This window comes from Rattus rattus, chromosome 12 (genome assembly GCF_011064425.1).
Source record: "Rattus rattus isolate New Zealand chromosome 12, Rrattus_CSIRO_v1, whole genome shotgun sequence".
NCBI classification, from domain to species: Eukaryota; Metazoa; Chordata; class Mammalia; order Rodentia; family Muridae; genus Rattus; species Rattus rattus.
The window spans coordinates 90,349,065-90,371,764 of record NC_046165.1 but is presented as its reverse complement, the minus strand read 5'-3'; the positions used below and the strand labels follow the sequence as shown (position 1 = coordinate 90,371,764).

The 22,700-nt window shown below is 45.0% G+C and overlaps 2 protein-coding genes across 3 annotated transcripts in view; both read left to right on the top strand.

Annotated features, from left to right (window-relative positions):
- Usp54 (ubiquitin specific peptidase 54) overlaps positions 1–19,055 on the top strand; it is a 71,282-nt gene extending 52,227 nt beyond the window's left edge. Inside the window, exons 17-22 of the mRNA XM_032917446.1 lie at positions 1,434–1,553; positions 2,564–2,759; positions 5,750–7,146; positions 11,726–11,844; positions 15,956–16,142; positions 17,526–19,055. Coding sequence (XP_032773337.1) covers positions 1,434–1,553; positions 2,564–2,759; positions 5,750–7,146; positions 11,726–11,844; positions 15,956–16,142; positions 17,526–18,085 — 2,579 coding nt within the window. The 3' untranslated portion in view covers positions 18,086–19,055. The remainder of the gene's footprint in view (positions 1–1,433; positions 1,554–2,563; positions 2,760–5,749; positions 7,147–11,725; positions 11,845–15,955; positions 16,143–17,525) is intronic.
- A 2,353-nt stretch (positions 19,056–21,408) lies between these two features.
- The window catches only part of Ppp3cb (protein phosphatase 3 catalytic subunit beta), a 44,891-nt gene continuing 43,599 nt past the window's right edge, over positions 21,409–22,700 (top strand). The window contains exon 1 of one of the 2 annotated variants that reach the window (XM_032917444.1): positions 21,409–21,533. In XM_032917444.1, coding sequence (XP_032773335.1) covers positions 21,449–21,533 — 85 coding nt within the window. In that variant the 5' untranslated portion in view covers positions 21,409–21,448. The remainder of the gene's footprint in view (positions 21,534–22,700) is intronic. The other variant, XM_032917445.1, reaches the window with a different exon arrangement.

The window sequence follows — 22,700 nt, the reverse complement described above, 5'->3', positions numbered from 1 at the left end:
TCAGTGGCTGTAGTTTGCTAGGTCTTGAGAACTCTGACATGCCTGGGCCTCTGAAGTGCTGTGATTATATGTGTGCCTCCATGCCTGGCCCTTCTTTTCCCCCAAGCTACCACCTCTAATTGTAACGATGTTTAGACCCAGTTGATTCCAATCATAATGAAAGAGCTTCGGGTCTAGGCCTGGGGGAAATGAGAGATGTAGAGATGGGATAGAAAGTGACTGCCAAGGTTTTCAGAACCAACCGGCTTTCCACTGTCTTTTTGCTTTCTAGAAGCTCAATGCTGTAGGAATTGAATTAGTTAAGTTCTGATGGAGCCTTTCTTACCTTGTCCATGTATGGAAGCTGCGGATAGGGCCCTGGTGACACGAAGACAAATGACTCAGACGTTTAATCCCAGCTCATCTCATTTTATTTCTTTTCTGTTGTTTTGATTTTTTGAGATATGATCTCATTATGGAACCATGAACTATCTATCTGGCTTCTAACTTGCTGTGTAGATCAGGGATCCTCCTGCCTCCGCCTCTAGAGCACTGGGGATAACAGGCATGTGCCGTCATAACTGGCCTGACATTTCATTCTTCCAGCCCCTGTGACATGTGAAGGCTCAATGTCAATTCCAATCGTAGGTGAAGTAACATATAACTTCCTCCCAGTTTATGGTTAGAGATGACTAGAAGGCAAGGACATCTGACAGTCCTTCATGAAAGTGTCTTTACTGTACTTCTTAGTCCTTTCGTCTGTCACTGTTCTTTTGTAGCTCCTTTGCCCCACATGCACTGTGGGAGTTGGGAGAAATATCCTATGTTGTTATATGAGAGGTGGCTTTTTAGAGATGGATACTTTCGGTGAGTGAGGCATGATAAAAGTAAAAACTTTTCATTGCTAAAGAAAGATCAGTTTATGTAACAACAAATGCAGTTCAGTGCTATGGTAGACTTATTGAAGTAGAAACTGTAGACAATCTCAAGGCCCAGAGGTGTACTGACAGACTGGTGGTGAAGAGGGATTTGAAGCTCGCTATGAGAAGCAGCGAGGGCGACTCCACAGAATAGTAAGTCACACTGTGGTCACAGCAGGAAGTGACAAGGAGTGTCCTGGTATTTCGTGGAGGAAGTTCAGTTCTAGGCACGAGAGTCCTTTTGGACAATACTTTGTTCTCCGAACAGGTATTAGAGTTGTAATAGTAGTATGGTACTCATATGGCGCCCCCACCTCCACTCCCCCCCCCTCGCCTTTTCTGGCCTTGGTTAGATCTCAGGTAAGGCAAAAATGGGTGCCTTAGTTGTTCTAAAGGCTAATTAATAGCAATGGGCAGGCAGGTAAAAAGTAGACCAGTAGCTAACAGCAAGGCTATGTGTCCCAAAGAAAAGAAACAGTTCATAGGAGAAGTTGGAATTAATTATAATAAAAATGAAAGTGCTGGCCCTTTCAGGGAGGAGTGACGGCTTTGAAAGGTCCTTGCAAGAGGCAAATTCAGTATTTGAAGAGTCGCTGCATCTGGAGCAAGAGGGAGACTGTGCTGCCGCTCTGGCTCTCTGTAACGAAGCTATCTGTAAGTAACTCAACCGCTATGGCTGTGGCGCATCCTCACTAACTCCGCAGTACGGACAGTGTCGTCAGGCAGATGGCCACAGGGACAGTTTTTAATGTCTCTTGAGTTCTCAAGTAGAGGCCAGTTAGCTCTCTTTCCCCTTGAGATTTCAAAATGTCCCTGGTGGTGTCACTGTGGTCTGTGGACGTTTACAGGAACAGACTCAACAGGGAACTACAGATGGACTCTAACCCAAATAAAGTCAGCTCCTGCTCTCTCTCTAGTCAGACTAGCTCTGAGGTAGCCTGCGCTCTCTCTAGTCAGAGCAGCTCCGAGGTAGCCTGCACTCTCTCTAGTCAGAGCAGCTCCGAGGTAGCCTGCACTCTCTCTAGTCAGAGCAGCTCCAAGGTAGCCTGCGCTCTCTCTAGTCACCGGCTAATGAGTAGACAAACTGAAGAGACTGCCTCTGTCTCCCTAGGCAGTAACTTTTCATTGTACTACTCTTTTTTTTTTTTTTTTTTGCTCCTCCCCTGCCTTTCTGGTATGCAGTCCCATACTGAAACAGCAAGGGGTTAGGCTTAGAATTGGTACCTGACTCTTAAATGTGGCCCCATGAAGCTGCGCTCTGTAAAGACAGGTTCAGTTTGGACCTTACTTTTGCCACTGGCCATCAGAAAGGGGGAGTTGGGAGCAGAGCGTGGGGCCCGGAGTCAGACAGGTCAGGGAGAAGATGGGGGGCAGCCTCCCCGTGCTGGTTTACCTTCCTGGCTCCTCTTAAGTTTGTTTTCTTTCCTTTAGTGTTTTGTTTGTTTCAGTTTTAATTAACTTGTTTGGCCTGTGTGGCTTTCATGAACGTTTCCTGGAGCCAGAGCTGGTTCCGCGCTCGACAGCGCATGCATAGTCCATGCCTTGCATTCCTGCTGCGAATTTTGTTTTACCGCCTATCTTTGCTTGGTTTTAGTTTAGTTTTTGTTCTTTTATTTTTGTTTGTATTTTGTGTTGTTTCTGCTATATTTTCTTTTGCATTTTAGCTAAACTAAGACTTACCCTGCATGATGCCAGCTCTAGCACGCACAGCAGAGCCCTAGTCGATAAGAAGTTGCAAATCAGTATTCGAAAAGCTCGAAGCCTGCAGGATCGCATGCAGCAGCAGCCATCATCGCAGCAACCGGTGCAGCCCTCAGCCTCTCTCCCATCACAGGGGGGCGGCCTCCCTCAGCCGACCAGGTAGTGCTTGAGAACCGAAGTAGCTTATGGACATGGGGAGGAAGTGACCATGGGTCTCCATAGCAAGACCTCTTGCCTTCTTCACTACCCGGGATCATAGAAAGCTATACCACTAAGGTTTTCTTCTCTAAGGTCAGACATACAGAAGCTCATTGTACAGATGGTCCTTTCCTCAATAATTCCTAGAAAGATGCAAAACAGTACAAAATAACAAGCTACCCAAATTTCCTGGATTTGTGTAGCAACATGAATGTTATATCTGTATTTATTATGTTCCTATACATGGCATACCTCTCATGTTGTTGTAGTAAGCTTTTTTAAAAAAGATTTATATGTTTTATATATGTGAGTACACTATAGCTGTCTTCAGACACACCAGAAGAGGGCACCAGAAGATCTCATTACGGATGGTTGTGAGCCACCATGTGGTTGTTGGGAATTGAACTCAGGACCTCTGGAAGAGCAGTCAGTGCTCTTAACCACTGAGCCATCTTTCCAGCCCCCTGTAGTAAGCATTTAATTTGGGATTTCAATGTTTCCCATCACAGAGAAAATAACCAGTTTTTCTTGCTTTGATTAAACTATAGGAAGAGACACACAGATTTTCTTTGTTTGCTTCTCTAAGGTCAGGACAAGGAGAGAGTCCCAATAGGTACTGGGGTAGTTCCCACATTTTAGGGGTATAACTATAGTAAAAGTAGAACACTTTTCTGTGTGTGCGTGTAAATGTATGTGTTGCTGGGAATAAAACCCAGGAACTTGAATATACGACTAGGCAAGCATTGTACCAGGAAGCTACACATTCTCTGCCTCTATTGTCTTCTAACCGTCAGCTCCATTATGTTTGTTAAAATTTTTGAACATTTACCTGGGTTCAGATCAGAGCCAAGTTTTATTTCTTTATAATTACGTGATGAGATAGTAGTTTCTCCCTTCTTCCCGTCTCTCCCTCCCTCCTCCTCCTCCCTCCTCCTCCTCCTCCTCCTCTCTTCCTCCTCCTCCCTCCCTCCCTCCCTCCTTCCCTCCCTCCTCCCTCCCCTCCCTCCTTCCTTCCTCCCCTCCCTCCCTCCTCCTCCCTCCTCCTCCCTCCCTCCTCCTCCTTCCTCCCTCCCTCCCTCCCTCCCTTCCTTCCTCCTCCTCCCTTCCTTCCTCCCTCCTCCCTCCTCCCTTCCTCCTTCCCCCTCCCTCCTTCCTTCCTCTCCTCCTCCTTCCTCTCTTCCCTCCCCTTTTCCTACCTTTTGAGAAGCAGTCTCTTATAGCCTAGGCTTACTAGGCTCTGGAATACCTGATCTTTCTTTTGCCTCTGGTGTGCTAGTATTATAGGCCTGTTTAACACTACTCAGGTTGAACCCAAGGCATCCTGCATGTTGGGCCAGCACTCTATCAATTGAACTACATAGCTAGGCCACGTTTTGATTAAAGTATCACATTCATGGGCTAGAGAGATGGCTCAGTGGTTAAGAACACTGACTGCTCTTCCAGAGGTCCTGAGTTCAATTCCCAGCAACCACATGGTGGCTCATAACCATCTGTAATGTGATCCGATGCCCTCTTCTGGTGTGTCTTAAGACAATGGCAGTGTGTGTACAGTGCACGTACATAAAATAAATAAATCTTTAAAAAAAAGTATCACATTCATGTTACAAGAGTGACTGGGTGACTAAACCCACAAACATTTGTGATATACAGTTTGAGTATTCCTTATCTAAAATGTCTTGAGACCAGAACTAAGTCACTGTCTGTCTGTCTCTGTCTCTGTCTCTCTTATCTGTCTGTCTCTGCCTTTCTCTTTCTGTTTTCTCTGTGTCTGTCTTTCTGTCTCTCCCCCTTCCCTTCCTCCATTCCATTTCCTTCCCTCTGTCTTTTTCTCTTTATTTTTTGAGATAGGGTTGCTTAGCTGACCTGGGACTTGCAAGGTAGACTGTGTAGGTCTCTTAAGTTACTATAGTCTTCCTGTCTTTGGTTCCTGAATGCCAGGATTAGAGGTTTGCTCTGCCATACCCAGCTCAGATTTCTTTTTTTTCTTCTTTCAGATTTTGGAACACTCATAGATGGGTTGGGCACATTTAGCCCTGAAAGCTGAAGCCCGAGACGCTTCAGGCCCCAAACTTATTTCAGCATTGAGCCCATACTTAAAAGAGTTGGGGTTTGAAGCACTCCAGTTATAGATTGCCAGTTTCTTAATCCTTATCTGAAACTCTAAAGTTGGAAAGGTTGAAGTTCCCTGGAAGGGTGCATTTTTCTTTGTCATAAATATAAAACAGTAAGAATTAAGCAAATGCAGTGTATCTGATGCCTCAGTGTTAGCAGAGCCCTGTTCCATCACTGCGAGGAGACATCTGAGTACAGAGTGCAGTGAGAGTTGGTGTCTGTGTACCAGGAATCTAGGTCACCGCGTGTTCAGGAGTAGTTCTTCTTTGTTTGTTGACTGAGCTGTCCCATAGGCTCCTAGAGTGTCAGCATCCCCTTGTACAGCATCCGGACACTTGTTGTACAGTGTGAGTGGCTTTTAGACTTCCCCTTTTGTGGAAGAAGCAATTTTTATCTTTTGTTTGTTTGTTCTTTGAGACAGGGTTTCTCTGTGTAGCACTGGCTATCTTGGAACTTGCTCTGAAGACCAAGTTAGCCTCAAACTCAGAGATCCACCTGCCTCTGCCTCCTGAGTACTGAGACTAAATGAGTGTGCCACCATTTCCTGGCAATTTGCATCTTTTTAAATTGTCCAGTACAATGTGATTGGAATGGGATATTGCAAGTAGTAAAGAATGTTGGCCAACACTGGACTTAATAACACACATACAGATTTGGTGATACTTCATTCTTTTCTTTTGTGAACCTGTAAACTGTTGGCTTTGTTTGTGTTTGTCTTTCTTATTCTGTTCATCATATCTGTAAATAGTTAGAAGCAGAGTGGAATGAATTGTCCTTTTTGGAAGGTTTATTGTTAGTCAAGGCACCGATGTGTGACTGGTTCTTTCCATCTGTTTCAGTGAACAGTCTGTCCCGCTCCAAGTACTGCTAAGCCAGCAGACACAGCTGGAACCCTGCAAGGATTCAGAGCTCGGCGCCACTTCCCCTTTCTTCCACTCACCTGCTTCCTGCCCTGAGCCACACTCACCGCTCGTTTCACCGTCACCTGTTCAGCCTGTTTCTCAGCACAGTCCTCCTGGGAGGTCTGCCTTGAAGCTCCTGACATCTTTTGAGGTGGACAGCGTCCATCACTCTGCATTTCACAGGCAGGATTTACCTAAAGCAACAGGTAGAACTGAGATGAATTCTCAACATGAATGCCTGCCATTTGATGCCCTTGAAGATAGGCTCCAAGGTCACAGGGAGGACAACAGCTGTTGTAGCAAATTCCCACCCCAAGAAGGAAGAGACACAACTCAAGATCAGCTGTTGGAAGGAAGAAAGACTCCTGTTGACATATCCATGGGGATGCCTTGGTCACATTCAGCAGGAGGAGCTACTTCTGAGAGAGTTATACATAGCCTAAACAGTCCTTCAAGTCCATCAGCTCAGCCTGCTGTTCCCCCTTACGGTGCCTGCCACCCTATAATGTCTGCTGCTTCTTCACCTGTGCTTCATGCTGCTGACCCCATGCAGAAACTTAACCAACATCTCCAAGCCCAAAGTCTCCAAACTTCATTGGCTTCAAAAGTGGTCAGAGGCAGTGAGGAGCCCTATAGGCCAGAGTTCCCCAGTACAAAAGGACTTGTCCGCTCATTGGCAGAGCAGTTCCAGAAGATTCAGAATACTTCCATGAGAGATGTTATAGGTTCCCAGGATCGAAGTTTGCCAAATGGTCTAAGGAAGAGCTCTTCTCCTTCTGACTTTATGCTTCCATTATCCCAGGGTCCAGAAAAAGAACACTCTCGTTGGGTAAACCAGCCCCCTTCTCCAGATGGCAGGGAAAGACAGCCCTGCTGGGAAGAACCTGCAGGGCATCCTTCTGTTTCCATGGACTCTGGGCTTCCTAATGGTGAAGCCTTGAGGAGAAGACAGCCCAGACAGGCCGAGGCAGACATATACCAAGGAAAGCCACCCCAAGTGACAGATACTAGGCCCACGGAGCTGGGCAGTAGTGTCAGCTTGGGGACTTCTTTGCCTTTGGATTCTTGGGTAAATGTCACAAGGCTCTGTGATTCTCAGGTTAAACACAGGGCTCCTGGGCTAGGAGTCAAGTCCTCCTCCCATGATTCCCGTACATGTGTAACCTATCCAGAAAGAAATCCTATCCTTTTGCATCCACACTGGAACCAAGACACAGAGCAGGAGACGTCCGAACTGGAGTCTCTCTACCAAGCCAGTCTCCAGGCCTCTTCTCATACTGGCTATTCTGATTGGAGGTCACAGGATGTGGCCTGGCAGCCACTTAGCCTAACAGGTAAAACTAACCAGTGGTGGGGTCATGTAAAAACTGAAAGCCAGAGAACAAGATCAGAGTGGGGCGGTGGTCTGTATGGTATGGCTAGCTTACCAAGAGGCAATGAAACCTCTGGCTTTCCTCATAGGATCTTCAGGACAAGGGCTAGGCATTCTTTTTCATGGTCAGAATTGAAATTGGGTCAGAATAATCATTGGGAGAGCAATTCCCTCCTTGTAAGGAAATGACTACGTAAGTATTGGCTGGTGGGTTCTCCAGAACATAGTGCAAAGAACTGCTTCACAGGATTTTGAGAGTGAGTTACACAATACGAGGAAGTCTGAGAAGAGTCTTCTTTTTCTGTGTTTTAGATGTTAAACTAATCCAAGAATCAGACTTCAGGTTCATCTTGCAACAAGGATAGCTACACTAAACCACGTCACTATGGCATTTTGCAATTTTCCCAAGCTAGCAATATCAAGACCCTCCCTGGTTCTTCCAGGAACTGTTGCGTATGTTTCTTTGATATTAAATAGATTCAGGAGTTCATATTAAGATATTTCTGATATGCATTCTAGTGTGGACTTTATAATAGCATTTACTAAGTACTGTTTAGGCATATGAGACAGGCTAAAAGGGAGATTTTCATGAATGAGGAGAAGCTGGAATATATACTTCACTATGCTTTCTTCTAATGTGAGAAAAAGATATGCAAACATTAAGTTCAAACTAAACGTTTACAAATAACAGTATCGCGCTGAGGAGGTGGTTTAGTGGGTAAAGCATTTTCTGCACAAGTCTTAGACTTGAATTCAGCTCACATGATCTACATAAAGGTAGGAGGAGGTTAGAGGGATGGCTCAGTTTGGAGACTGTCTCACCGTGGTATTGAACTCATTATGTAGCCCAAGCTTACCTTAAATGCATGGTGATCCTCTAGCCTCAGTTTCGTAGGGTACTGGAACTCAAGGCAAATGCTATCCTAACTACCACACCAGTTTTATTTTAACTTTATTGGTTATGTCTGTACACCATGTGCATTCCTTGTACCTGCAGACCAGGACAGGACATGGGATCCCCTGGAACTGGAGTCCCAGATGGTTGTGAGCTACCATGTGGTGCTGGGAATCAAACCTAGGTCTTCTACGAGAGCAGCCAGTGCTCTTAGCCGCCCACCACAGCCAGTTTAAAGTGTTTTTGTCACTTTCCACAGAGCTCTGCTCTAGCAGCAGCCCTATCCCTTGTCTCTCCTCCCTCTCCTTACTCCAAGTACACACAAGTGTTTCCTGTATACACTGGTCCCCCTGGACATTTCATATGAACAAAATATTCAGTGATAAATGACCTCACTGGTTATTACATATTAGTTCCTGAAGAATTATATAAACTCTGTTTTTCTTCTATATTTTAAATTTTCTAGTACTTTCAAGTTGCATAGAAATAATTTTATCCATGTTGTTGAACTAAAACATTGAAAGTAGCGTTTGTTAAGAAAATTTCAGGCCAGATGTGGTGGGGTAAGTAATCTCAGCACTTGGAAGGCAGAGGGAGACAGATCCTTGTGTGTTCCAAGCCAGTCCAGTATACATAGTGAGTTTCAAGTCAGCCACGCTTACAATTCAAAAAGCAAGAAAAGAAAAAATTTAATACATTAAAAAAAAGTAGGGGTTAGGGATTTAGCTCAGTGGTAGAGCACTTGCCTAGGAAGCGCAAGGCCCTGGGTTCGGTCCCCAGCTCCGAAAAAAAAGAACCAAAAAAAAGAGTAAAGATGAATGCTATAATTAAACCCAAGGTGCCTAGTACCAGTTTCCATGGTGATTTACTTGGCACTTCATCAACAAAAGGCCCGTTTTGCTGTGGCTATAACACCTCCACACTACGTTTCCTTCCTCACTATACTTTAATTTTTTCATAAGATTATTATTATTATAAACTAAAATGGGCCTAGTCACATTGTAGTTCTTGTAACAGAACTGTACGATGCGTTGCTTACAAGTCGGTGCTTTGACAGTTTAAGCGGCCTGTAGATACACAAGAGCTGGTTGCTGTAGTTAGCACTTCCGGTGCTCGGGCCGTGCCGTGCTGTGCAAGCTGACAGACTGAAAGAGGCTCTGCTCATGTGCACTTCTTGTGTCTTTCACAGCACATGTTAGGAGTACATTGTTTCTTTTTAAACATACATTTAGTGTGGATTGAGAGGTGGCTCAGTGGTTAAAATCATTGAATGTTCCTTGAGAGGACGCAGGTTCAATTTCCAGCACCCACAAGGTGGCTTCCAGCCACATGTAACTCCAGATGTAGGGAATCTGATGCATTATTCTGTTCTCTGCAGGCACCAGACACACATGTGGTACACAGATATACATACAGGCAAAACACTCATATCCATAAAAAAATTAGAAAGTGACTTGAGTTTGTTCAGTCTAAAGATTTAAGAGGTAAAAATTGTAAAAATTGGGGTTGGGGATTTATCTCAGTGGTAGAGCGCTTGCCTAGCAAGCGTAAGGCCCTGGGTTCGGTCCCCAGCTCAAAAAAAAAAAAAAAAAATTATAAAAATCAGAGGGGAAAAACAAAGGCTTTAAGACTTGGATTTGACAACAATTTCTTAGATGTGGCACCAAGAAAAAAGTCAATAGATGGAAAAAGATAAACCATGCTATATCGAAGTTAAAACTGTTTGTGATCAAAGGACATTGTTGACCTCTAGGTGTGCATCAGTGGTGGGGCATTAGCCTAAGCATGCATGAGGCTGGGTTCAGTCACCAAGATCATAGAAAAATAAAATCAAGAAAGGATGTTATATGGGACTGGAGAGATGGCCTAATGGCTTAGAGCACTGGGTGCCCTCACAGGTTCAATTCCTAATACCACATGGCAACTCACAACCGTCTGTAACTTCAGTGCCCTCTTTTGGCTTTTGTGGCTACTGCATGCAAGTGATACACAGACATATGTATGTAACATGTATACACTTAAAATAATTAAACAATACAGAAGACAAATGAAACATTCATTTAGTATGTGTGTACGTGTGTGCGTCTCAGCATGGGGGCAGTGTGCAGTGGACAACCTGGAGCAGTCAGCACGTGTGTCTGTGTCCTACATGTGTGCAGCACCTGTGGAGGGCAGAAGCGGGAGCCATGTTCCCTAGAACAGAAGTTATAGATGGCTATGAATTAATAAGTTGGTGATGAGAATTAAACCTAGGTCTTCAGTGCTCTTAATTTCTAAGCCATTTATTAAAAAACAATTTGAACTCCTTTATCCTTCTCCCTCCACCTCACAAGTACTGAGACTGCAGTTGTGTGCCATTACAGCAGCCTACATTTTTAAATTATTTATTTGTTGGACAGCCTTTTAAAGTAAAAATTCCTGCCAGTCAGTGGTGGTACACACCTTTAGTCCCAGCATTCGGAGGCTAAGACAGGTAGATCTCCAAGTTCAAAGCCAGCCTGGTCTATAGAGCAAGTTCTAGGACAGCCAGGGCTATACAGAGAAACCCTGTCTCCAAAAAACAAAGCAAACACCAAGAAGTTGGTGTTTTACGTGTTTGCGTGTCTGTTCCCCCTTTCTACCTACTAAGGCTTGAACCCCCAATGCTTCATGTATGTTAGTCAAGTGTTATACCACTAAACTAATAGGTATAACTTTTAAAGCTCTCAGATGAATCAGTACGATTGTGAGAATCAATGCATTAAGTAACAGGAATTTTTAAAATAACTAATCCAAGCACTGACATCGACAGTATACTTAAGCGCTCTCTCTCTCTCTCTCTCTCTCTCTCGATACATATATCAAAGTATCATATCCATCCATCCATCCATACCTTCCTCCCCCCACACACACACCAAATGTAGGTCAAGGGTAGGCACATTTTCATGACATAATTAGTTGGATTGGGGATACTCCTTGTGGGGGAGTTCATAAATCCAGTTTAAAGCAGTATTGATGGTTGATTATAATTTAAGTGATTGGGAAAAGCTAGGAGTAAGTGGGATAACAGAATATTACACATGCTAAATATTCCTGAAGTGATCCTGCTCAGAGAGAGAATGGGAGGGCATCAGAAGCTAAGAAAATACTGTGCTTAACATTGAAAGACTTAAGTTTCAATTCTGGTTAAACGCCATCTCAAGCCTCTGGAGCTCATTTCCCTATTACATCAAAGAAAGTTTGATTTACAATAGCTATGATCGTTTAAATTCTGAACCAAACTGGAGATACCATTTCCTTTCTTGTCACACTCTGTTAGAGCAGGTCACTGTGTCAGATAGTTTCCTTTACAGATTACAAGTACTGGGCCTGATTCTGAAAACAAAGCTCATTCTATTCCTAAAGGAGAAATGTTGATGGGTGACATATTCAGCTGGCTGTCCTGACAGCTCCTTTCCTGAAAATGTCTTCAATAGTTTTGATTTTTGTGGCCAATAGGAATTTATCTATATGGTGAAATTTGGTGTTTATAGATTCAAGGAGCATACTTCTCCACCGAATTCAGAGATGCATTTTAATTACTTAAGGAGAGAACTCCATGTTTGTTCTTCCAGGCTCAGATTCTAGACGAGAGATGGCTTCAACTTGTTTCTGTTTTCCTCCTTAGGTTCTGCAGATGGCATGGGGAGGAGACTGCACTCAGCCCCTGGTCTTGATCTTTCAAAGACTCCAACAGCAGAAATGGAGCGCGTTCTTTATGAACCGAGTACAGTGCCTGTCTCTCAGGTATCAGCTTCTAGTGCTAAGGTGCTGGACTACTCAGGTGCTGTGCTAGAGAGGGCATGCAAAGAGGCTGGAGTGGGATGAGGTTGTTACCTGGTGACCTACCACCTTTGCAATTGAACTACTTGTTAATTGTGACTTGTAGCCAGTTTCCCGTATCCCTGAGCACAGGGCCTGGGGGAAACCACAAGTCTGATGTTTTGCATCTGGCTGTGTGTATCTGCGTGTTTGAAGACGAGTTGTTTGTCCCAGGGCAGCCATGAAGCAGAGGATCAGTGACGAGAAGGGTAGCAGGCAGCATACCCTTCAAAGGCACAGTGTGTGATTTGTTGTCTCCAGTTACAGACCCTCTAGTAGTCCAGTTACTAGTGTGTTCAAGGATGAACAAACCTCCAGTAAAGCCAGCACCCTGACGATCAGTCACTGCTCAGGGACTGGATCGACAGGGATTGATCAAGTTTTCAACTTGTCGGCAACTTTATTTTCAAACCATAACAAGAGTTATGGAAGCCTTGAGATCTGAGACAAGGTTTAACTGTGTCCATATTCCTGGCAGTTCTCTGAGTCGCTCTGTAGACCATTCTGTTCTTGAATTGATGGTGCTATCCTGTCTTTACCTTCTGTCTGTCAGGAGTGATTGCTGTCACAACTGCACCCAAGGAGAGGAGCTCAGTCAACAGACGAAATAGTGTATTGTTGGCTAAGCTTATAGGTAGTCACTCTTCTGAGAATGTTATATACTTTCCTAAAACAGGTTGAATTTTCACTACTGTAAAGGTGAGAATATGAAGCACCCTGCTTTGAAACTTGTCTACCAGATTAGTTGGATAAAAATGTAAAAACAGGTCTTATTTTGTTTGCTTTGTTATTGTTGTTATTTTTATTATTTACAGGGTCTCATATACTCTCCCTAGTAGAACTCACTATGTAGACCAGGCAGGACTCCACGGAGAACTGCCAGCCTCTGCCTCAGAGTGCTGAGATGAGAGGCGCGCACCACAATACCACGCTTTACCTTTGCAGAACCAGGACTGACCCAGGACCTCACATGCCAGGAAACCCTTCCATCACCCAACTGTATACACTAAACCTCTTAAAATGGGTTATAAATTAAATACATGGTACAATTAAAAGGTTCAAAAGGACATATATCTCCATCCAGTTTCCCTCCCAAAAAGAACTCTAGGGTTACTGAGTGTAACTTCCTATGTGGACATTTTCTCTTCCTTCTCATTTTCTTTCTCTCCTGTTTTTCTCCTGTTTTTAGTCTTTTCTTCCTCCTCAACATTTCCTTCTCCTCCTCTTCATCTTCTTTGGGAAAAGGTAGATTCTCTGGCAGAGCATTTGTCCTCACTTAGTTCCGAGCATTTAATTGAAATGTTGTTTTCCCAGGAGAGCTGGCATCTGTCCAGTGCATCGTGCAGTTATTTATTGATGGAGCTAGCCTGTAAACTGGTGCCTACCTGACGCTGTGTCTGATGCTGGTTCAGTGTGCTGAATGCCTGGTCTAGTCTCTGGTTTCATGGAGCATCTAGTCTCCTGCAGAGACAGTACACACACAAACAGTTTTATAGTGTGATTAAATCCTAGCTGCTATGAGACCATCCTAGACGGTGAACTACCAGGGAAAGGAACAATGAGTCCACCAGGCACTGGGGTGACAAGACTGAGAGTGATGAAGAGAAGCCATGGCAGTGCTGACAGTGGTAGGAAGGACTATAAGCAGGAGTCAGATCACGGGTCACAGAGTTCTGTAGGTCGCATAGGACTTGGAGAGCATAGAGAGAAGGACATATATTGGAGTCAGGAAGTAAAGGCAAGACTTGGTGCCTGCCTGCCTGTCGGCACACAGGGGAAAGAGGAAGTAAGAATGATACTGTGGGTTGGTAATTACATTTGGGAGAATTAAATACACTTAAATTTTGGTATATTATGTACTACTGGAAATAGCCGGTTAGGTCTGGATATGAAACATATGGGTTAGAAGTAGAGAATTGGATTGGGATTCCTTGCCCCTGAAAAGAAGGAAAAGGATAGGAAATGGGTCAGCATGTACTTATGAAGAGCCTCATATTTAAGGTGGTTCTTTTTCTGAAAAGACTTAAGACAGTACAGGCAAGGTGGCAAGAGCTCAAAGGGAATGTGGTAGTGTTGTTCTTCCACTAGAAATCCTTTCTCTCTGAAACACTTCCCTAAATATTATGAACATAGCTAATGATATAATACAAATTCTGCCTTTGAATAGCTTGCAGCCTATTAAATGAAACTGACTAGACCGGCATGTGGGTTAATGTATTATTGATTAAGTAGACAATCTTAGACAGTGTATAGATTAGTACACTATTTACTAAGTATTTGCATTGTTTCAGATGTTAGGGATACTGAAGTTAAATGTATTCTACTGCAGGAAGAAAGGCAATCGTCAATGATGGTGCAAAGGTTGCTTCTAGTTAGGACAGTAAGTGGTGGTCAGAGGAATCAACATCTGATCCACGATCCCAGTGATCGGAAGTTTAGGGCCATGACACAGAACTCCTGGTGTGAGATAGGATGAGCTGGTGTTTGCGAGACGTTAAGAAAGACCTGCTGAGGGACGCTTGTCTACAGTATTGACACTCATGAGGCTGTGGCTGGAGGCTTTGCTTTGGCTGGAAAGCTGTTCAGTGCCTGGGTGGTGGCAGCACTGCACAACGTGTTCCCAGCAGTCCAGAGACAGAGGCAGGGGATCTGTGAGTTGGAAACCAGCGTGGTCTACAGAGCAGTCCCAGGACAGCCGGGTTACACAGAGACCCTGTCTCCAAAAAAAAAAAAAAAAAAAAAAAAAAAAGACAAAAACAAACGAACTTAGGTCCCGGAGTCACAGACGTCTGTGAGCTGCCATGTGGGGCTGGGAAGAGCAGCCAGTGCTCCTAACCACTGAGCCGTCTCTCCAGCCCTAAAGCTGCAGTATTTCAAGTTGGAGCCAGCCTGGGTCACATAACAATATGCTGTCTCCAAAATAGTAATAGTAATAATAATAATAATAAGCAAATCAGAAAAAGTGTGTGTGAAGAACACAGAGACAACACAGGATTAAGTGAGAAAGGTCAGCTGTGGTGTCACTTGGGACCTTATGATATAATTGAGCAAACAGGAAATGGGAAGATCAGATTAAGGCTTCTGCAATGCTCCAGGCAAATTTAAATATGAAATCCATATGTGGATGTCTCTTTGACCATAGTGAATGGGAAATAGGAAGTTAAGGCCAAAACCAATATTTATGTCTGAGTAACTCAGAAAAATGTGGTACCAAGAGGAGGCTTTTGGAAAATGTTATTCAATTTTGAATGTTTCAGTGTTTTTGATAATATTTGAAATATTTCTGGGTCTTTACCACAAATGTGGAGTCAGAACATAAGCACCTGGGAGTAGGGTCCTGTGTGGCCGTCAGAAGAGACAGCTGTGGGCTGAGCTGTGGCAGGGCAGAGTCCACTTCTGTCTCAGCAGGTAGTTTGGTGCCTCTTAGTCTGCTTAAATACATACCTGCACCTCCTCCTGTCTCTTTTCCTGTCCTCTGTCTCCCTTAGCTTTTGGGGTAGAGGGATTAAACCTAGGGCCTACTCTACAATTGAACTAAACCCACAACCCCTATTTGGTTCATGCTTGTGGTTTCTTTCCTTTTTTCTTTTCTTTTTTTTGAGATATGGTGTTGCTTGTATAGCCCAGACTGGCTTTGAACTCACTCTGTGGGCCAGACTAGCTTTAAACTCAAAGCAGTCTGCTGAGCACCACTGATTAGAGCTGTGCATATATCAGCGTGTTCAGCTCTCAGCTCCTGTTTCTAAGGTTCTGTTTTAGTCTCTTTAATTGTACAGTTAGCATTGAAGTGTTTGCTAAAGACCCAGACGGTGGACCTAGGAAGGTAGAGACTGCGAGGAGAGTGGTAGAAGGTGAGCATCTTAGGGGTTTCCTGGGAAGGCCATCAGGTAACGCGTGCAGTGATGTGAGTCCCTCTCTAGAGGTGTGTTGTACTCTGGTTCCTTCCATTCCCTCCTGCTTGCCTCACTGTGTTTATCCAACCACATCCTGCCATGTTAACCCTCATCTTTGTGTTTTTGTCTTGTCTCATTATAAGGATTCATCAAACGCGAGGAAAAAGACTTTGGAAACCGGGCACCATTGTTCCAGCTCCTCTTCCCTCCCTGTCATCCATGATCCTCCTGTATTTCTCCTTGATCCTAAACTCTACCCTCCCCAACCACAGTTCCTGTCCCCAGATGTCCTGATGCCCAGCATGGCAGGGGAGCCCTATAGATCCCCAGGTAACACCCCCAAACTAATATTATCTGCTAAAATGTGATTCTTTTTCAGGGTCAAATCAGTATACTTCCTAGGAAAGTGGGGTGTCCCAAGCTGGAATGGAATAAAAGACATAAATTACTGTTTTAAGATCAAGCACTGATCTTCATGAAGTATGACAATAATTTTTCAGATACCTTGCTTCACTCATGAATGTGAACCAACCTGTTTCAGTCATGAAGGAAAAAGCTTTGAAGTGATAAAGTGTAGTTAATAACTACTCTTCGGAATTTCCCCAATTCTCCCCTGTTGTTTATTAAGTCTTAGCTGAGGGATGATGTAGGAGGACAGAAGTAAACAGAAGACTGGGAAGACACTGTACCTTGAGAACACATGTCAAACGTATAGACCCACATAGTTCCAGGAAGATGGTAGCACCCTTCTGGCTTCAGGGACTTCCATGGAAGATGTTCTTTTTTTACTCCTTCTGGGTTTAACTTACATTTTAAGTCTTTGGTTCTCAAAGGGGAAAGAGAACCTACTACTTGCTACTTAACGGATATTGGACAAAGATTCTTCAAAACATCATATAGTGCACAGAGCAGTCCCTTCTATCCTCCATAAAGAATTATCAGCCCACCATATCACAAGTGTCATAGTGAAAAAAATGTATAGAGAAAAGATTTTCTACATTGTGTATGAGGTAAGTGTGGTATGAACAAAAGCAGAGATCTCAGAAATTGAACAAGGATTTAAGTAGAGGTCATCTAACAGCAGTCAAGGCACCCATGTTAAGATAAGCCAAGCGGCCCAGCAGTGGTGCATGTCCTTAATCCCAGCACCTGGGAGACAGAGGCAGGCGGAGGCCAGCCTGGTCTACAAACTGAGTTCCAGGACAGCCAGAGCCACACAGAGAAACCCTGTCTCAAGCTGCCCACCCCATGAATAAAATATAAATCTTAAGAAAAGCCAAGTGAGATTTTACTGTAATTGTTATAGGAGTTTTAGAGAAATTGTAAATCCACTTGTACACGTGTGTTCGTGAGCGTTTGTTAGAGAAGGATTGTACTGGAAGTACTCATGGCAATACCTAAGATAGAAAAGATTGCTTTTGGTATAATATTTAGGAGTTGTTAGGGTTAAGGGTACAGCTAAATTGTAGAGTGTTTGCCTAGCATGCATAGGCCCTGGGTTCAATCCCCAGTACTGGGGAAAGTTTTTAAAGAAAAAGTGTGTGTGTGTATTTGTATGTGTATACATACACACACATATCTCCTAGGTTTTTCCTCCTTCTGTATGTATTCTTGGAGGAGTAAAGGGTTGGACAAAATAGCAGGAATAGACCTTTGGGAAGGAGATTTATTTTCTAAAAATGCTCAGTCTTTGGCTTTCTTTTCTCTTCTCAGGAACTTCGAGGAGTGTCCAACAGTTTCTGGCTATGTGTGACAGGGATGAAACTCCCCAAGGGGTCAAGTACACAGGAAGGACTTTGAACTACCGAAGTCTACCTCATCGTTCCAGAACTGATGCTTCCTGGGGACCAGGGACAGAAACCAACCAGCACATTGGGGCCAGAGTCTTAACTGCGCCAGCATGCAAGCCTCAGCTAACCTACACTGCCACACTACCAGAAAGACACCAGGGCCTTCAGGTTCCTCATGCTCAGTCCTGGGGCAATCTTTTCCACTTACCCTCCCATCCTTCTGCTGTTCACCCAGGGTCCCCACCATCCAGCAGTCTTCATGTACCCCATGGGTCATCTTGGAATTCGGGTTCTGTTCTGGGGTCCCGAACACCTGGTCCTCGACGAATAGACGTGCCCCCAGATGATGACGGGAGACAGAGCCGATACCCCTCTCAGTATAGACACAGGAGTACAGGGGAGGAGAGAGTTAGGTTTGCTCTGTCAAACATTGCTGGCACAGAGCAGAGCAGGGTGAGACTGCTACAGCACAGCAGGTGGTAAGAGCTACCCCAACCTGTCCTGGAGCCACACCTCCTCTAGAACCTGTATGGTGGCACAGTGGTACCTTGAGTCCTGCCAGTTATGCCATTCTTGTCTCAGCGTCGACTTGGTCATTTCCCGCCAGGCATTGCGCCTGCAATCACCGCGGTCCGCAGTTGGAGGTAGAGGCTGCACAGTCGCATTTCCAGGCCAGGAACTCTGGGTAAAAAGAGACCATAGGTCTTTCTCTTTTTTCCTTTTCTTTCTTTTTAAAAAAAGAACAGAACCACCTCAACAAAAAAGATGTTGATTTTTTTCCTAAAGGTGTTTGCTTCTTTGGGATGGAATATTTGAAATTCCAGCTTTAGCGCTGGGGATGTAGCTCAGTTGGTAGAGGGTTTTCCTAACATGCAAATCACCGGGGGTCTATCCTAGCAGTGTGTGAAACCGCATGGTGGTGCACACCTGTCACCCTGGCACTTGGGAGGTGGGGGTAGGAGGATCAGAGGTTCAGATTCATCCTTGGCTACATAGCAAGTTCTAGGCTTGTCTGGGCTACTTTATTTCTGGTTTCTTTTAGCCCCCATCTCCATGAGAGCCCTCATCTCCTGGCCCTACTATATTCCCAACTTATACTCCTTGTTTATCCACCTGTTCATATTACCTAACTCCCTTCCCCATCTCCTGTGAGTAGTCAGGATTCTGATCATGTCCTTAAGGGAAGCTCAGCTGCCCAGGTGTGGCCTGTCAGCCTTCCTCGTGACTCAGACTGTAGGCCTGGAGTGTGGAGCTGCCAATAGAATATTTGCCCTTCTGAACAGGTGGCGTTGGGCACACTAACACTCCCTCCTGTCCTCAGCAGCAGAGCCATTACTGCCACTTGCTCAGTCACCCTTAAACTCTCAAGAGTCAGCTAAACTATTTTAGGGCAGAGCATACTGTTTTTGTAAAGTATTTTTCATTAATAAATCTGTAAGATAGTTGTATTTAATCTCTTGTCCTTCACTTGTGTATGTTCTTGCTCATTCCTTCTAGGCTGGGGAGGCCTCGGAATTTATATGAAATGGCTTTGACCAAGTGAAAGTGAATAGCCAAAGAGGAGTTTAAAAATACAAACTCATTGTTGGAGTCCACATGTCCTTATGTAAATCTTTCCCTTTTGCTATGGGTACAAGTGTGTTAACTGTCCCTCTGTTAACTGCCTAGGACACTCAGTGCCTTACACACTCCACTCCCAGCACAATACCGTCTTGGTGCCTTTCCTCTCTGCATTACAGGTGTGCGATGTGCCCTGCTCCCTTCCTATGGCCCCATTCCACTCCCTTTCCCCTTAAGAGTTAGAACATCTCTGTGATGATGAGATCTAGCTTCACCCATGACCCAAAAGTCGATTTCCTTTAAAAAGTATTTTGTAGTGGCTGGAGCCATTCAAAGGTTAAGAGAACAGGCTGTTCATTCATTGTACATGGGTTCAGTTTTCAACACCACATTTGGTAGGTCTCGTTCCAAGTAATATAACTCTCTCTTCTGCCCTCCATGCAGACTGAACACATGTGGTGCACAGACATTCATGTAGGCAAAACATATATACATACAAAAGAAAATAATTTTGTAGGTTCCCTTTGCAACGAATGTCTATTGGGTTTTCCCTCCTTATTTACTCCAGATCTTGGTCTCACTGATGAACAGAAAGAAACAACGGATGCTGAGAATGTTGTTCTGCTGCCTTCCTAATCATTGTGGACAGATTCTGAGCATGTATGTTATTGATAGGATACAGAGGACTTTCTTGTTTCATCCTATTTGGATGCTGTAACAGACACATGGGCCTTAATAGATATATTGGCCTCTGAACCTTTCAACACCATTCATGTCATACATACTCTTCTAACCTTTTATAAGAATTGCAGTGGCTGCATATATATGAGACGGACGCATGAAGACTAGAGTACGTTGTAGCAGTCAGCTCTCTTTTTCTACCGTGTGTGCCCTGTGGTTCCATAATTGGGTTTGGTGCCTTTATAGCCTGAGCCATCTTAGAGTAACCAATAGTTATTGATGGAACAATCTCTTCTTGTTTCTTGACCTTATGGATGCTGGCCAACCTGGATATGTAAGTTGCCCACACCCAAATTCTGTGTATATACAGATAAGGAACTAACTTCCAGTTTTCTACCTACTTAGTGTCCGCTTTCCAACTTTTCTATTACATTTAACTTACTTACTTATTTACTTACTTACTTACTTACTTACTTACTTACACGTTTTAGCAGAGGTCAGACTTGAAGGAATCTATTCCTTCTTTCCATTGACTCCTTCCACCAAGTGGATTCATCCCAAGGAATTTAGGTCACCCACCTTGGCTGCAAGCACCTTTATCCATTGAACCATCTCTCTAACTTCAAATGTATTTGCCCAATGAATTAAGAAAGCCCATGGCCTTTCCAGGTGAATCTTACAGGTTTCTGAATATCTCTTGATGTCATTCCCTACTTCCCTTGACTCCTTTTGGTTCTTAAATCATGGTGCTTAGACTTTGTCAGCTGAATTTATGTGCCTTTGGACTCTTCCAAACCCAAAGCAAGGGTTGGAATTCTATGCAACCCTCTATGCCCTCCTCCCGTTTGTTGAGACAGTCTCATTTTGTTGCCCTAAGTGGCTACCTCTGCCTCCTGAGGTCTGGCATTAAAGGACAAATTCCATTTTAAATGATAATAGCACTCTTTTTTTTTTAAAGTTTATTTATTTATTATATATGAGCATACTATAGACACACCAGAAGAGGGCACGAGATCTCATTACAGATGGTTGTGAGCCACCATGTGGTTGCTGGGATTTGAACTCAGAACCTCTGGAAGGGCAGACAGTGCTCTTAACCACTGAGCCATCTCTCGCACCAATAATGCTACTCTTTACATTTTCCAATGCTTCTTTCATTTTTGTCCCTAGTTACTCAGATTTTGTAGATAAATTGTCATATATTTGTCTAATAGTGGGAAATTCTGAGATCACATTACATCTCTTCATTTCCCTGGGCTCCAAAGAGGCCAGAAAAATGTCCTTTTTACCTTGCACTCATCAACAGTCCCTAAGTCTAGTCTGCACCCTTCTCTTTACTGGCTTGTCTTTCTGCATGTCAGGAATTTTCACCTGATCCCTTGGACTGCTCCCGTTTCTGTAGTAGCTTCGGTAATTTTGCTCAAGTCCCTGGAGCTTGTCCCGCCCCCGCCCCCGCCCCCGCACGCGCGGTGCATGACGGTCTTAGCCCCTCTGAAGGAAAGAGGGTCCGCCATGTTCCCCGGCGGCGCTGCTCTCGGCTCTGCAGCCGCCGCCCCGCCCCCAACCCCGCCCTGGCCCGGCACCTAGCCGAGCCCCGGGCCCAGCATGGCCGCCCCGGAGCCGGCCCGGGCCGCGCCGCCCCCTCCCCCGCCCCCGCCGCCCCCTCTCGGGGCCGACCGCGTCGTCAAAGGTGAGAGGTACCCGAAGCCCTGGGGGCCTGGCGTGAGGCGCGGTGTGAAGGCGGGCGGGAGTCCGTCCCCTCAGGAGCCGGCCCGGCGGGGCGGGCGAGTGACTGGCTGCCTCCCTTGGGGAGTGGCCCCTGGGCGGGTCCCCGCTGGGCCGGGCCGAGGCGTTGGCTGCTCGGCCGTCTCCCGCTCGCCCTGCAGGCCCGGGCGGGGGTTCTGCGCGGGGTGTCGCTAACGCGGGGTTAGGGCGGTCCGCCGCAGCGAGCCCCTTTCTTTCCTGCATTGCCTGTTACCGGCGCAGTGCCCGTGTTGAGCTTCCGGCTCATCGACAGCTGCACTCACGGCTGGCCCGGGCGCACCGAGGGGCCCCGGATTCCCTTAGCTTCACGCCGGCGGACTCGTTCGGGTTCTGGCCCACGCCTGCTCCCGGGTGACAGCGCCTTGCGAGCGCCAACAGCAGGGTGTTTGCGCTCGGCCCTCAGGTGCCACCCGGCGCGGAAATTGGGGAAAACCATATGGGACTGGACAAGAGTGAAGGATCCAGGCGTGACTTAGGAACCCAGACGTAGCTGCAGGGCTGTATTGCAGAGAGGACAACTCCCCCCCCCCGCCCCCAAGAAAAGTCGCATGTATAGGAAGTGGTAGTTATTTTAAAAACCGTCAGCACGTAACAGAAAGGGTTTTACGTATCGTCTCTAAACACGCGTTATACTCTTTAGAAAAAAAGTGAAATTCTTCTGTGCCAGGGAGGAGATAATGGACGTTTGTGTACAGATAAACAGATTTATTTAAGATAAATTGAGAGGCAGTTGAGAGTTCTTTAAAAGTCCAAGCTCTTAAAGAGAGCTACCACATCAACCACACTAATACTGTGGATATTAGTAAGAACTGAAATTATTTTTCTTTAAAGTTATTTTAATTTTCAAATACAGTGTCAAGTACAGACTGGCACATTGTTTAAATACTGTTAGTTTTGTTTTGAACTGTGACTGTAGTTTGCCATTAAAATATTTAAACCAAGAAACCCTTTTCTCGAGCGTGTGTGTGTGTGTGTGTGTGTGTGTGTGTTTCGTGGTAGTTTTCCGAGATACTCTGTGTCCTGGAACGGAACCTGTAGACCAGGTTGGCCTGAAACTTAGAGATTTGCCTGCCTCTGCCACTTGAGAGCTCAG